Source organism: Pyrus communis, chromosome 2 (assembly GCF_041283825.1).
Source record: "Pyrus communis isolate YQ-2024b chromosome 2, ASM4128382v1, whole genome shotgun sequence".
Taxonomy (NCBI): Eukaryota; Viridiplantae; Streptophyta; class Magnoliopsida; order Rosales; family Rosaceae; genus Pyrus; species Pyrus communis.
In genome coordinates this window covers 6,388,628-6,403,818 of record NC_142566.1, presented here as the reverse complement: position 1 = coordinate 6,403,818, position 15,191 = coordinate 6,388,628, and the positions used below count along the sequence as shown (strand labels likewise).

Genomic DNA, 15,191 nt, shown 5'->3' with positions numbered 1-15,191 from the left:
ACGTACAATTTTCTTTTTTGTTCAAATGTTAAGAATGTATGTTCTAATTTCGACAATGTCAACAACTTAATATGTTCTAAAAAATACATATCAAGTATTTTTGTGATAAGACGGGGGCATGTGGACTGGTGGTTTGGTCCAGGAGGAGGACGTTAGATGCTGCTGCTGATAATGTGAAGCGGTCACTCTCTTCATTTCTTACATGTTGGAATTAGTCACTTCAAGTTTCAAGTAGTCAGCTGTCTTGCATTTCCATTGCTGTAAACAGTTGGATTAAATTACAAATCTGCATCATTATTATAACCTAAGTTATAAATAGAAATTTACGTCATTACAAGGTATATCTTGCATCATATCTAGCTATTATTCAAGGAAAATTTCAAGCAAAGTTTTAGGGTCAGAGTACCACCATTTTTGTTTTTAGTTTTAGTTTTTAAATATCAACCTTTCGTTTTTTCTTATTATTTTTTTTTTTTGTAAAACTTAAAACTCATCTGGAAACTATTTTCAATTTTTCAGTTTTAAAAAAAATAAATAATAATAAAAACAAAAAATTGAACGCCAAAATTTGAAAATATAAAAAATACATTTAGATTCTGGTTTTCAGTTATTATTATTATTTTTAAATTAAACAATGAAAGTAATTAATAAACGAATTTTCAATTTTCAATTTTTTTTTATAAAAAAAGAGAAAAAAAAAAAACTACAAGTGGTGAATTGTTCCAGTGGTCAAGACCTTTCTGTTTAACCCACTTCATCCTGACTTAAAACGCTCTCGCCTCCCCTTTAATCTAGTTTATAGTAAAAATGTCGCTTGTACAAAAAATAACAATTTGAAAACGAAATAGTTATCAAATAACATCTTAGCAATATACTTGCATAATATATCTTGTTCTACTTTGCTCCGTGAACTTTGAAATTGTGTGAGCTTTTCAAACTCTTGTTTTCAAAATTTTGGACAGCTAGTGCTATTCACACACCCTATCTTACCTCTCACACACTCTTATTAAATTTTTGTCCATTGATCTTCTTCAATTCATTCTATCCGACAGTCGAAAATTAAAAAAGGTGTAGATAGCACTACCCATTTTGGACGGCTCCATTCTTTTCAAAAGACGAGAAAGTGGCCTATTCCGATCCGATGCTTGCTTCGTCCGCGCTGTATCGTATCTGCGCTCCCTGCCAAATGAAAAAAGGAAAATATATTTTGTTTTGTCCTTAACCATTAGGCGTAACCAAGATTCCGTCTTCTTTTGGCAACCACCACTTCCTATTTTCCAATCGTCTCTGTTTTCTATTTATTCATTTTATTCCCATTTTTTCATTTTCCATTTCTGTTATTTGGAAATCTATTTGATGAGAGACAAAGTTAATGGAAATGTATGATGGCAGAATATTATACCACTTATTTTATATGCAAGGTTCAAAAAGACGTTAAGTGCTAGGGCTTAGCGTTTAGGCGGCTAGGCATGACTTAGGCGGACTTAAGTAAATTTATTATATAAATAAGTGTCTGCTTAAACTTAAAAAAAAAATATAATTTCAATGGGATGCATAAGTTGCAAAATAGATGACTTATAGATATAAAGTATTAGTACATAATTAAAATACGAGGAACTTGCATATGAGGAACAAGTCTCTTACAATTTATTAAAAAAAATAAAATACAAAATGAAAGTTATCTATTTTGTCTAGGTAAGAGTGGCAACCTAGGCGGGTTTGAGTGGGTGCCTAGGCAGTCTAGACGGGTGCCTAAGCAGGTCTAATTGTATTTTCTTAATTAATTTTCAAACGTCAAGGGATTAATTGGAACGGTTGTTAGTAGCCTACTGCCTAGACAAGACCTAAACAAGAATTTTTAGAACAATGTTCATCTGCATACATGATCCAACTGTTTGTCGATATACATACAAGTAAATTTAAAAATACAACGTCCTATCTTCGTTTTACTTGCATGGGGTTTTGGATTTGTAACGGTCACAAACAAAAGGGAGAAATTTTTGGTAGAAGTATTTTTGTACGACTGTTGGAATAGTATTTCTAATTCGCGTGTTGTAAGATGATTGTATGATATTTTTCGCGTGTTAAAAATATATTATTATTAAAAAGAAAAAAAAGTAAATTTGAATTCAACTTTAATCTCATTGTCCTGCCGAAACTTATTTTGCCCAACTTTACCTACTTAAACTTGATTTTTTTAACACTTTTTCACGTTCCATTAATTCCGTAAAAAAAATAAAAAATAAATGACATTACACTACTTTTGAGTCTTTTTTTTCAGGGATTATGATTTTTTCTTCTCATCTTTCCATCTCATTTCATTCTCTTTTCTCATATTTTCTATTTTATCTTTCTTTTTTTATAAAAAATTAATATAAAATGTTCATATGACTTAATCATGACCGTTCAAATAAGAAAAGAGAAAATTGGAGGAAAAAAAAAAAAAAAAAGAGAGAAACCTAACCTTTTTTTTTTCCAGTGATTTGCGGGGATCGATAGATTGACGAAGTATATTGTTGTTATGAAATCCTAGTCACTGATTAACATGACATTTCTGACATATTCTTCAAATTAAATATTTTTTTTTTTTTAAAGAAGAGATCAACTGGCAGTTCATCCTTTTGGAAGATAAGAAGATGCATAGCGATATTTCAATCTTTTCTGATTATTATCGTGTAATTTATCAATATTAGAAATCGAATTCAAAACATACCGTATATAATATAAATCTGAAATTTATCTTTAACTACTAAACCACTCTGTAATTGTTGTTCAAATTAAATTTAAGGATATATTCAAATTTGGAGTAGATGTGACTTATTTTTAATTTCTTCCTTTGTTTGTAGGCTTTCTTTCATTGTTCTCTTTTGTCTTTACTTATCGTACACTATGACTTTTATATATATATATATATATATATATATTTTTTAACGTTAAATAAAAATCCTCCATAGGTTGTTTAGAACATGTGCTCCCCATCTACTGACGTTGGGAAATAATCTCACATCGGACATAACAAAAATAATATACAATATATATGTGGACATTAATTTATAATATCATTAAGTGAGACAATATCGATAATGTTAGTGGTTAAGTAAGACAATGTCGATGATGTTGGTGTTGAACCATGCTAAGCCTAAAAAAGTTATCAACTAATACAAACTAATCAATAAAAAGGAAACATTAGTAGTACATTAGTTTTTCATCAACTAGATGGTCTGAATTCGAGGTTGGGATTAGATTGTAAATTGACTTAGAACAGTTCAAGTTGGACTTCTATTTGGTTCGTTTAAGCTCAATTCATATGTAAAATGAGCTAGGCTTGAAGTATGAGAGATGATTTTCACACATCTCTTTAAGCTTCTTACATATCTTTTTTTATTTTTGTTCATAAGATTGAACCAATTAAATGGAAACGATGGTCCTCATTAAACACGAATATTTCAACAACTAAAAAGAGAGTGTACTTATCATTTTCCTAAAATATTAGGCTCATTAGTAAACTTTGATATATCTGGCTTATAAAGATCGTGAGCAATATTTTGTATCTTTTTTTATTGGACATGCACTGAATTGAAAGTTTATAGCCTACTATTTTGAGTATATTTAGGGATTGTTTTGAGCTGCTTTTAAAATGGTTAAAAACATTTTTTTTGAAAATGTTTTGGAACGAATATTTAGTAAAAAAACAAATGAATCATGGAAAAACATTTTAAGTGCTCTTGGAACTCAGAAACACTTTTTCTAAGAACATTTTTAGTTCTTTTAAAAGCACATCAATTTTGTGTTCATTACTATGCTTTTTATAAAAAGAATTGTATCAATTTTCAAGTTTTATTCAGCCATGTCAACAAAAGAACTCGAGTTCAGCTTATAAACGAGTTGAGCTCGAGCTTGAAAATATCATTCAAGCCAAAATGGAGCATATGTTTACGGGCAGCAACGAAGGAGTTTGAGCACCTTCATACCCGACTTTGGTTTTGATTACTAACATATGTATTGGGTGAAGTTGTTATTATTTAGGGTTGTATGAGTGATGAGTTTAGTTTGTAGATAAACTTGCTCCTAAGTTTGTAATTGCAAATTAAATTTTCGAACGATTAATAAACATGCATAGTTAGGTTTTTCAATATGACTAATTAAGTTTATCATCTTAAAATTTATTATCACTTTCTTTTGTTACATTTCATAGATGAGTCTGTAGACCTATTTAAATCCGAACACTAAAATAATCAGATTATAAATTTGATGACGATAAACCATGTTAGATTGTAAATGGTGAAGTGCTCGGTTAAATAAAATCTTCCCTTTTAACTCACAACAGCTCGAGCTTAACCTCTAATTTTTCTTAATCTAACTTAGAGTGTAAGCAATCTATATTATAGTTATAAATAATAGGAAAATATTTTAATGAGAGTAATAATAAATGATATGAAAAATAGGAGAAGAGGTTGAAGTCAGAGTTGAAGAATGAGAGTGGTACTCATGGAAAATACGAATAGGGACAGATTGGATTGGAGGGAGAGAGGCAGCTAAGTCGCTAACTGCTAAGCAAACAAGTGTTGGTTACAGCTGTATTCACGACCACCGCTCTCCCCGCTCATCTGGTCATCTCTTACTTTTCTTTCTTTTATTCCAGTAAATAATATAATCCAATGTGTATTAATAATAACTCAATAATATTATCCTATAATTTCACATTATCTATTTCCTATTCCTTTTCCTTTTTCCCTCGTTTAACAATTTTGTTCTCTTGATCACTCGACAACAAAAATATATAATCGTGTATTTACTAAATTTTATATTAAGCGTTAAAATTAAAACATTAGAAGAACGTACGTACATTCTTAATCATCAGATGGCTGAAAAACATTTATTATGATATATTTATTTTTGCAATATTTCTACCCATATATGTATTCATGAATTTTGTTACGAGACTGTTAATCTTAATTTTATTTCAAGTGGTATTCAATATTAAAGAAAGAGAGGTTAGAACATGAGATGCAGTCTCTCTTGAGGTGATTAATCTTCATTGCGCGTTAAGTATTTTGTTTGAAATATCTTATTAGAGAATGGTATTTGGGGTCATGATTCATGCTCGAGGAGTGGTTTCCACCTTATATAAAATTCAATCTGTCGATTCTCTTCTAAATTATGCAATTTAGAATGCTCAAATAAATAAGGAAATGCAGAGGTGAAAAGATAAAGTGCAAACATCCCCTCCCTTTTAAGTTTATCTAGCTTCTTTATTATTGACTAAGAACTCGTTTGGAAGTATTTTTAGAATGACTGAAAGTGTTTGTGGTAAAATTGGTTTTGGGTTCCAAAAGCACTTTAAGTGCTTTTTTTTTTTTTTTTTTTTTTTTTTTTTAAAGAAGCATCAGATATATGTTTCTTAGAAGAATTACTTAAAATATTCTTTCAGGATTCACTTAAATTTTCACTAAGGATTGATTTCAAAACATTTTCATCACAAACAATTTCAGTCATTTTAAAAAAGATTTCAAACGAGCTCTAATCAATTTTTTCACATAACATCGATATTTTATGTGACAACTTATATTATGTATTGGTTCAACGGAGAGTTTAGGTTCATAATTTGTCAACAAAATCCATTCATATGACAACCTAAGCATGACAAAAACATGACCATATAATAAGTTTTTCAATTAAATAAAAGAAATACACGGCGAAAGTTAAAAAAACAAGTAAAATACGTTCTACAGTGATGCAGGTGCAGCAGAGTGAGAAGGGAAGAGAGAAAATGACGATGGTATTTTTGCTTCGTTTATTGTGAGAAGGTGTGTGTCCTCGTGATCCGCGCACAGCCTACTACGTGATATCCAAAGCAGACTCTGTACAGAAACACCATCAGCAGCAGCAGCAAGTACCCACTTCCCATCTCTCTCTCTGTTTACTACTGAGTCTGAGCCAATCCCTCTCTCTCTCTCTCTCTCTCTCTCTAGGAAGAGTTGTTGCTGAAGTTCACATCAATCATTTACTCATACTATTTATTGCACCCACATTCAAGAGAAAGAGATTTCTCTTATTGGGTAATCCAGTTTGTGGCGTCTCTCTCTCTTTCTCTCTCGTCCTTGTTCTTGTTTTGTTGGACTTCTGGTTCTCTTGCTGCTCAATTTCAGGTTTTGTTTCAGCTCCGCAACTTTTAGGTACTCTCTCTCTCTCTCTCTCTCTCTCTCAATTCACGTCTCTTTTTCTCTTCCGTTTTTGTGGTATCATGCTCCCCAATTAACTTTGTTTGTGTGACTCTTGACTCTGCTTTTCTATGTGTAATCTCAATGTTTCTAATATTTTTGGGGATTCCATTGTGCTGAAATTGTGTACTTTGGTTGGAAAAATTTTGTGGGTTGAGCTTGTTTTGATGAAATTTAAATTGGGTTGAGCTTAGTTTGCAGAAATTTGAACTGCGTTGGCTTGTTTTAGCTTCAATGCTCTATTTGATGCATAAGTTTTGTTATCGAGTATGCTGGTGACTAATTACCCACTTATTGGTGTGATTAGTCGTAGATTTCAATTCAGTTGATTCCTAGAACCCTAATCTTTGTTGGTCTGATGGAAAACTGCAAGAGACGATGCGAGTAATGGAAGTTTTTTAATTTCAGGTCAATCCACACAAAAAGTTTCCGTAAATTGACCATAACCAGGCCAATCAGCTTTAGGTGAAGTCTTTGGTTTTTTTTTTTTTTTTTTTTTTTTTTTTTTTTTTTTTTTTTGAATAAACCAAAAAGTTTCCGTAAATTGACCATAACCAAGCCAATCAGCTTTAGGTGAAGTCTTTGGTTTTTATTTTATTTTATTTTATTTTATTTTTCAATAAACAATATTATCTGCAGTAAGGGAGAAGGAGGTGAACTTAGCCTCACAATGGGCTAGCAATAGTGTGGTTCAAATCGTATTTGGCGAGAATCGAACCTAAGATCTCTCACTTACAAGTGAAGAGGAATATCACTTGACCATAGTACTAAATAACAGGTGAAGTCTTTGTTGAGTTCATTGAATTTTGTATGTGCATTTCTTTTCTCTGTTTATCTGTATTGACTGGACTCTGGTTGGCTTGAATTTAAAGGAATGCTAAGTTGGATTTAGGTTGATGGAATTTGATCAGAGTTTGTTAAATTAATGTGAAACCGAGTCCAAGACTTGTCACAGGAGATAAAGAGGGCAAGTCAACGTTTAGGATTTAAGTATTAATGATTCTACACGTGTTGTAATACGAGTGGATTTGATGCACCACATTGGCATTCTACGTGGTGCAACAGATATGCACAGTAATTTCTTGTATAAATGAATTGAAACAGTGAAAGTATCTTATCTAGAGAACATATAGATGCATAGCTTCGACTTTCTTTCTTTTAGCAGTTTTAAGTGTATTTATTTTCTTCTATATGCTTATTCTAAGAAGAAAGCAGAAACTAAAGAGTTTCTCTCTGTATAACACCTTTGAATAATTGATTAGAAAGTTGTTAACTTGATTGAGGAACATTAAGTTACGTTAGTTGATTTGCAGCAGGATTGTTTGATAGTGACAGATAAGGGATATTGCGTGATTTGTCCGATAAAATTGTGAATATGTTTTGGCCTTAGTTCGACATTAAATTGATCAAACAGGGCTCTGCAGCCGTGCAAGTTGAAGACTCGGTGCAGCTTTGAAGCCGGGTTCTTGCATCAATCAAAGCTTTGCACTTAAATTTATCGCGAATATAAACTCTTTTAAGTCCCTGACATTACTTCCTCCAAGATTGCCATCAAATTTCATTACTTAATCCCCGGTGATCTAATTGTCACTATTCTGCTGATGCTGCAGGCCGTCCAAGAATATGGCTTTGGGTATGATGGGGAAGTTTTTGTGACGAGAATGGATCCTCAGGCTTTTATTAGGTTGTCAATAGGCTCACTTGGACTAAGGATTCGTGGAACACCTTTCAAGTCTGAAAAATCTTGTATTCATGCATTCTCTTCCCAGTATTCGTGTGAAATTCGCCTTCGAGGATTCCCTATGCAGACAGCATCAATTCCCTTAGTTTCTTCCCCTGAAGCTACTACTACACCTGATTCTCTCAGCATGGCCTCGAGTTTTTATCTTGAAGAATCGGATATTAAAGCGCTGCTGGAACCTGGCTGTTTCTACAATCCTCATTCCTGTCTGGAGATTGCTATTTTCACAGGGAAGAAGGGATCCCACTGTGGTGTAGGGAACAAAAGGCAGCAAATTGGGACATATAAGCTGGAGGTTGGTCCCGAATGGGGCCAAGGAAGGCCAGTGGTTCTTTTCTGTGGATGGATAGCTATCGGCAAAAACAAGCACGAAAGCGGAAAATTGAGTGCAGAGCTTCATTTGAGAATAAGACTAGATCCTGATCCAAGATATGTTTTCCAGTTTGACGATGTGACGAAAGTTAGTCCTCAGGTTGTTCAGCTTCAAGGCTCCTTTAAACAGCCTATTTTCAGCTGCAAGTTCATCCGAGACAGGTGACGTGACGTCACTATTCTTTATAACTTATGTTAAATGTTTAAGACTTCTGCATGAAAACTATGTGAGGTTTGTATTGCTGAGAAAAGAAACAAATGTCGATGTAGTTTCTGATAGTTTAATGAATCTACAGGGTTCCCCAGGTGGATCCATTGAACACATACTGGTCAGGTGCGGCTAACAATCCTGATCTGGAAACAGAGAGAAGGGAGAGAAAGGGATGGAAGGTGACAATACATGATCTCTCTGGCTCGGCTGTTGCAGCAGCCTTTATAACAACTCCATTTGTTCCGGCAACAGGTTGTGATTGGGTTGCAAGGTCCAACCCAGGAGCTTGGTTGATTGTTAGTCCTGATCCTTGCAGGCCTGATAGCTGGCAGCCATGGGGAAAACTTGAAGCATGGCGTGAGCGTGGCATCAGAGACACTGTTTGCTGCCGATTTCGCCTTCTGTCAGAATGCCAGGAGGCCGTGGAGCTCTTCATGTCTGAAATCCGCATCAATGCTGAAAAGGGTGGGGAGTTTTTCATAGACACAGACAGACAGATGCGGGCAGTAGCAGCGGCAGCAGCATCCGCCAGTCTGATACCAAGCCCACAAAGCAGTGGAGACTTTGCAGGTTTATATCCATTTGTAGGTGGTTTCGTCATGAGCTGTAGAGTGCAAGGGGAAGGAAAAGCCAGCAAGCCATCGGTACAACTAGCCATGAGGCATGTGACATGTGTGGAGGATGCCGCCATCTTCATGGCTCTTGCAGCTGCTGTCGATCTTAGCATTGAGGCATGTAGGCCCTTCCGTCGGAAGTTCAGGAAACCCTCCTGCCCTTCTATATGAAAAAGTAAGAAAATTTGAGGAAGAAAAGAGCGGAGGGGAAACCGTGCACTGAAAAGAACCGTAGTTTCTCTTGATTGATGTACCATCTTGCATTGTGTACAGGAAACTCTTATTTAGAACTCTCAAAGATTGTTTAACTACTCATTCATGGTAGCAGTAAGCCGAAACGGTGTCATTATACATCACATTGGGCAGTACCTACTATTTTGTCATGGGTGACGGAATGAGGATAGTTTTTAGGAAAACATCCACTTTCGGGGTTGCCCCTGATAAGAACGAACTTATCTATCACCGATTGCGGGTTGTATGCAACCGGTTACACGTAAAATTTTCTCATGATAAGCTAATATTCAACGAGCAACAAAACGAAGATGTTACTTAAAAGAAAGGGAAGTAGGAACAAGTACAACTACGCTGGTTTCTTTTGATTTTATATCGTTTTCATGCGATACGGACTTAATTGGGAACAGACAGATCCAGCAGGAAGGAAAAGGACAGAATATATTTCGTATCTCTGCTCTTGTTTTTCCATTCAATATAGAGTCAGGGTCTGGAATAGCACAGTACCAAACAAACCGAAATTCAAAGATCGTCGAGGGCAAAAGAAAGAGAAGCAGCACGCAATTTCAATTCATATACAGGCAAGAGAATACGGCTCCTTAGAAAACAATGTGAAGACAACACACTCTGTCCATCGTTTGAAACGGAACAAAAGATGAAGGCGAAAACCACCCCGATGTTAGTAACGTTACCAAGCTATGACATCAGGCTTCTGTTGTCTGGAACAGTGTGTCAACTTCTCCAATAACAGTTCGAGCTTCTTCAATTTCAGGGCCTTCCTTCTGGTTCAACTCTTCTTCTACTTCAGCCTAAAAGTAATTATCTTGCTTAGTGAATTGGGGCCAAATGAGTTGGTACTTCAAACTAAGGTTAACCAAGACTTTTACGTACCAAAATTCCTTTCAGGTCAGCTAATGAGGCCTCCAAGCGTTTCCGACAGTCAGGAATCATCATCCTTGATTCAGCAAGCACATTTTCCTGTAAGGGAACCAAGAAGGCAAGACAGGAATTTTATTTGGAAGGGATAGGCATATATCCATTGATCTTTTCGTTTCTTCAGTTGACCTCTCAATGAAGTAGCTTAACAAAGAATATACGAGAACTTCTCCAAGCAATCAGAAGCAAGCTTGTGTCCATGGCCTTTAGTTTGAACATTATCTGATGGGAAAAAATACTCCCTGACTTATACCTATTAGAATTAATGGATCTCCAAAAGAACATAGACAGTTGATAAACTAAGTTAAACTAAGTTATGGAGTGTATATTGTGGGGTTATGTAATCTTAAATCTTTTCTTCTGTTAAAGTTTTTTGTAAATTACCATAATTTCTACAAACAAGCAAGCAAGCAAACGCATCTGAACATTTATGTGTACATGCAGATTGCACAATGCACTGATCAAGTCAATCTACATCTTATTAATCGCCTCAAAAGTGTTCCAAAGATTGAATCAGAGGGTAAAATGATCCATTAAAATTTCAAATAAGTCATCAGCTAACAGGAATTTGGCCCCAAATCTTATTAATGGTATGCTAATAACTATTAGTGAAAAAATAAGAAAGCAAAAATGTGGGACTTATTTTTCTACTAGCAAGGTATTGACTGTCCAAATTTGTTAACAGGGGAAAAGTAGATAAATCCCTTTCTAAAAGCTATGAAGTTTAACAATAGAATGATAAACAAACGAGTAAAACAAGTTAATTGATGCCGAGAACATTCAAAAGAAAAAGGTCAACCTAACTTCAGAAATCTTAACAAAGTCCTATAAAAAATGTCTAGGAACATATTCCCACCACAGAGAATGATATATATCTAAAATGCATAAATTTCCAAACAACAGATCATAACTGACTCACATATCACAAACATAAAATATGACATAATGCCACAAATCAAGACAGCTAAGAACCATGTAGGGAGTTCAGAAACTCATACGTGAGCAAATTTGTTGTTGTCAACTAACCAAATGTCTGCAACAACTGCAAGACAATATAAATTTAAAGATGATGACAACTTAATGAGGCCAGCTGGTGAATGATGCATGTCTCGATCATACCTGCTGCTTCAGGTCATACGGATCAGCTCCTTTCTCTTTCATGTCTGCTGTTTTGGCGGCTTCTCTCTCAACCTCTTTCTCATAGGAAAGAAGCTCCTTCACTAGGCGTTTACAAGTACCAGTCTTGATTTTCAGATTTCTTAGGGTTGCCATTGGTGTCCTATCAAAAGAATCATTTTCTTGATAAATGCAAAGTACGAAACCCATGATCTAAAATATCGCATTTGAGCTTTATATTCAATCAATCTATAATATGCTACATATTATAATTCAATAAAGAATCGTGTAATTAAACTAAAATTTATAAGCTATATATGGTAGATTCACGACGCCCTCATCTTCTGTTCCAGATCCCATTTAAAGGAAGTGTTTTTCTAACTAATTGAACAAAAGCGGGAAAGGGGTCGGTGCAGTTTGAGATCATTCTTGTTTCCTGAGACATTTTGATATAAATGATTTCAAGAACTGGCGGAGGCAGCAATATATCTTAAGGGGCACGAACTATAATATATCAGTAACAGTACCAAATAGCAACACTAGGATATAATGATATAAAACCCAGAATTCAAATGTTGATTAACAATATTTCTTTCATAGTCTAATATTCCTTCAAAATTGAACAAACTCCTTCACTCAACGGGCAGAACGATGCCCAAAACAAATGCCCACTTCCATCATTTCATGGTAGTGCTTCACAAGGAAACCCCACCAAGGATTCATCCGTCAGTGGAGCTATTTGCCTCACTGATCAAAATTTCAACGAAAAATAGCACACAAACAGCATAAACTAACAAAAAATGTAGGCTCAAATGCACAATATTTTAGTTTAAAGATAGGAAAATATACAGATCCACCAGTGGGAAGCATTCAGTAAAGCGAACATTGCTCTTATATTTGGGGAATGTCTTTTAGAACCCTTCAGAGAGAGAGAGAGAGTACCTGCGCGTACAAGAGAGGAATAGCAAACAGGAGCAGAAGATTGTGGAAGATTAAACACACGCGATGAAGTGAACAAGGTGAGGGAGAAGGGGTGTCTTTGGTCGGTTTATGGTGCGAGAATCTGAGTTCGATTGGAGAGTCGGGGGAATCTTGGCCCCGCGGATTTGCTGTCTCAAACCTATTGTCTCCTTCATACTAGTTTTCAATCCAAATTGAGTCACCGTCGAGTTCAATACTAATTATTTTCCCATTCTTTATCTCAGTGTAAAATTACAAAAGAAATCATGGATGAAGCGTGAGTGGAAGAAATAGAAAAGAAAAAAAAAAAAAAAAAAAAAGAAAGATAAATTACATTTTACTCCTTCAGGTTTGAAGTCTATTGCAACCTTATACAATATTTTTAAAAAATTTAATTTTCATATATCAAGTAATAATTTATTTCAATATAATATATCCGTTATATTTTCCATCCTTTGGTCCATTAAGAGCTGAAGTAGCTGCCACATTTGTACCACGTGATCAAAAAAATAATTTTTTATGCATTTAAAATATTACAATATTTATCCTATTAAAAAAAAAAAACCTATCAAACCCAAAAACCATCCCCCGACCCACTCCCTCTTCTCCGCCCCACCCCCACCCCCACCCCCACCTAACCCGCAATCCCCCATCCCGCGACTTCCCACCTCCCCATTTTGCCCTCCAGTGGCTGATAATTTTCGAATTGTTCTTGAATCTGGTTTATATTTTCCATTATTTATTTTTTTTTTTTATTATTGTTGGGTTTCTACTGAATGGGTTTTCGATTTGGGATTTTTGATTTGGGGTTGTTTGAATTGCGGTTTTTGATATGGGTTTGATTTGGACTCTTACCTTTACAAGAATGAGTCTTTGCCGAGCTCCTTTTTTGGCGAGGAAGAAACAGAGAAGGGAAAAAAGGTAATGGTGTTGGAGGAAGATAGCGTGATGATGGTTCACAAAGCAACTTTGATAGACTAAGAAGATGGTGGGATATTGCGGGGGAGGTGGGGGTGGGTGGGATGGGATGGGATGGGGTGGGGGAAAGGGAGTGGATCGTGGGGGGGGGGGGGGGTGGTTTCTGGGTTTGATTGATATATATATATATATATATATTAATTTAAAGGATAAATATTAAAATATTTTAAATGCATAAAAAATTATTTTTTGCCATGTGGCACAAATGTGGTAGTCACGTCAGCACAAATGTGGTAGCCACGTTAGCTCTTAACGGACCAATGAATAAAAAATGTAACGGATGTATTATATTGAAATAAAATAATCGTTGAGGTATGAAAGTGAAATTTTTTGAAGATGTTGTATGAGGTTGCAATAAACCTCAAACCTGAGGGGTAAATGTAATTTACCCAAAAAAAAGGAAAAATTAGGGCATGATCCCTCAACTTCGTTCCAATTGCGTTTTAATTGAAAATCTATGAGTATTGATCTCTAAAATTTTCTAAATATGGAACATAGTCCGTTTGAGGCTTTGAGAGACTCCTTGAGAAATTTCGACTAAAATAAGGAGTATAAAGGGACAAAAAAGGCAGAAGTTAAAAGACCGTTGCTCCACATAACAATTTCATGACCAGTACTCAAAGACTTTTAGTTCACAAACCATAGCACCAATTGGCCTAAAATTCAAGGCATTGCTCTAATCTTCTACATCTACCAATTCGTTGTGCAGTTTTTCTCTATCTTCAACACAAATTAAAAATTAAAAACAAAATAACAATTAAACTCGTCATTAGCTTTTCACAATTATTCTTTCACCAACTTCGAAACAGATTGAAAAGTTCTAACCGAACTTATAGACTCTACAGTAGTGTTCTAAAAATCAGCCTAGGCAGCTGCCTAGGCATTAGGTGTGGGTGTGCCAACGCGATTAGGTCTGAATCGTTAAGAAAAATTGAGGAGTTGTTAGGTGCCCGCCTAGGCACTTTTAGGCGGCCTCAGCGGTCTAGGCAGCTGTCTAGGTGGAGTGAAATGGTTTCCTGGGAAGAAATTCCAAATAGATACCTAGAATCGTAAAAGCTTTCTCACCGCTTCGACTCCCTCTCTCTGTTCACCACGACTTTCTTAGCTGTTGCGACTCTCTCTCTCTAAAATCCATCGAAGAAGTGGAACTTACAGCGCAAAACAGAAGAAGAGGAAAAAAAAAAAAAGGAGAATTTACAGAGGGAAAACGGAAAAAAGAAGAAGAAGAGGAAACATAAAGAAGATGAAGACGAAGACGAAAAGGAAGGAATAAAAAAGAACAAAAGTTTCCGGATTTTAAGGCTTCAAAATGGTCTCCTTCGTTTGGGAGTCTCTTGGCTGATGTAAATGATAGGGACTAGGGGTGGAGGGGAGGGGTCACACCACACATGTGGTACTTTATGAAATGGTGAAGGATGCATGCACCTCTTCAGAATTTTGTCTTTATTATTAACTACCCAACTGATTACGTGGGATTTTTACTTTTATTTTTTAAAAATTAGATATAATCATTCAAAATGTCTTTAAGTTATATGGCATATATGCTTAATGTTTTTTAAAATTTTGGACTTGTTAGATACTCTTTTTGCATTTTATCATTCTTTTATTATCTTATTCATGGATTCATACAAGGATAATTTTTTGTAAGTATCAATATCCACTTCTTTACAAGATATACAAGAAATTTATCTAAATCCGCCTAGGCCGCCTAGGTGCCCATCTAGATCTCGCCTAGCCGCCTAGGCGCTAGGCGCCAGCCCGCCGCCCGACTAATGCCTAGCGTTTTTTAGAACCTTGCTCTGCGATTGACG

The 15,191-nt window shown here is 35.2% G+C and overlaps 2 protein-coding genes across 5 annotated transcripts; one reads left to right on the top strand and one right to left on the bottom strand.

Moving 5' to 3' along the window:
- Window positions 1-5,695: 5,695 nt before the first annotated feature.
- Window positions 5,696-9,474, top strand: LOC137748495 (uncharacterized). 3 transcript variants are annotated; one of them, XM_068488654.2, is made up of 3 exons: window positions 5,696-6,176; window positions 7,832-8,496; window positions 8,631-9,474. In XM_068488654.2, exons 2-3 carry the CDS (start codon window positions 7,883-7,885, stop codon window positions 9,328-9,330), a joined length of 1,314 nt encoding a protein of 437 aa, XP_068344755.2. In that variant the 5' UTR covers window positions 5,696-6,176; window positions 7,832-7,882; the 3' UTR covers window positions 9,331-9,474. The 3 variants fall into 3 exon arrangements, with proteins under 3 accessions (XP_068344755.2, XP_088539559.1, XP_088539562.1); XM_088683433.1 differs by having other exon boundaries at window positions 5,883-6,176; window positions 7,636-8,496; XM_088683436.1 differs by lacking the exon at window positions 5,696-6,176 and adding an exon at window positions 6,630-6,999.
- Window positions 9,475-9,812: 338 nt separating this feature from the next.
- Window positions 9,813-12,633, bottom strand: LOC137748496 (tubulin-folding cofactor A). Of its 2 annotated transcripts, XM_088683441.1 has the most exons (4): window positions 12,385-12,633; window positions 11,446-11,605; window positions 10,282-10,368; window positions 9,813-10,199 (listed from the first exon to the last, which is right to left on the bottom strand). In XM_088683441.1, exons 2-4 carry the CDS (start codon window positions 11,596-11,598, stop codon window positions 10,095-10,097), a joined length of 345 nt encoding a protein of 114 aa, XP_088539567.1. In that variant the 5' UTR covers window positions 11,599-11,605; window positions 12,385-12,633; the 3' UTR covers window positions 9,813-10,094. The 2 variants fall into 2 exon arrangements, with proteins under 2 accessions (XP_088539567.1, XP_068344757.2); XM_068488656.2 differs by lacking the exon at window positions 12,385-12,633 and having other exon boundaries at window positions 11,446-11,667.
- Window positions 12,634-15,191: the final 2,558 nt, after the last annotated feature.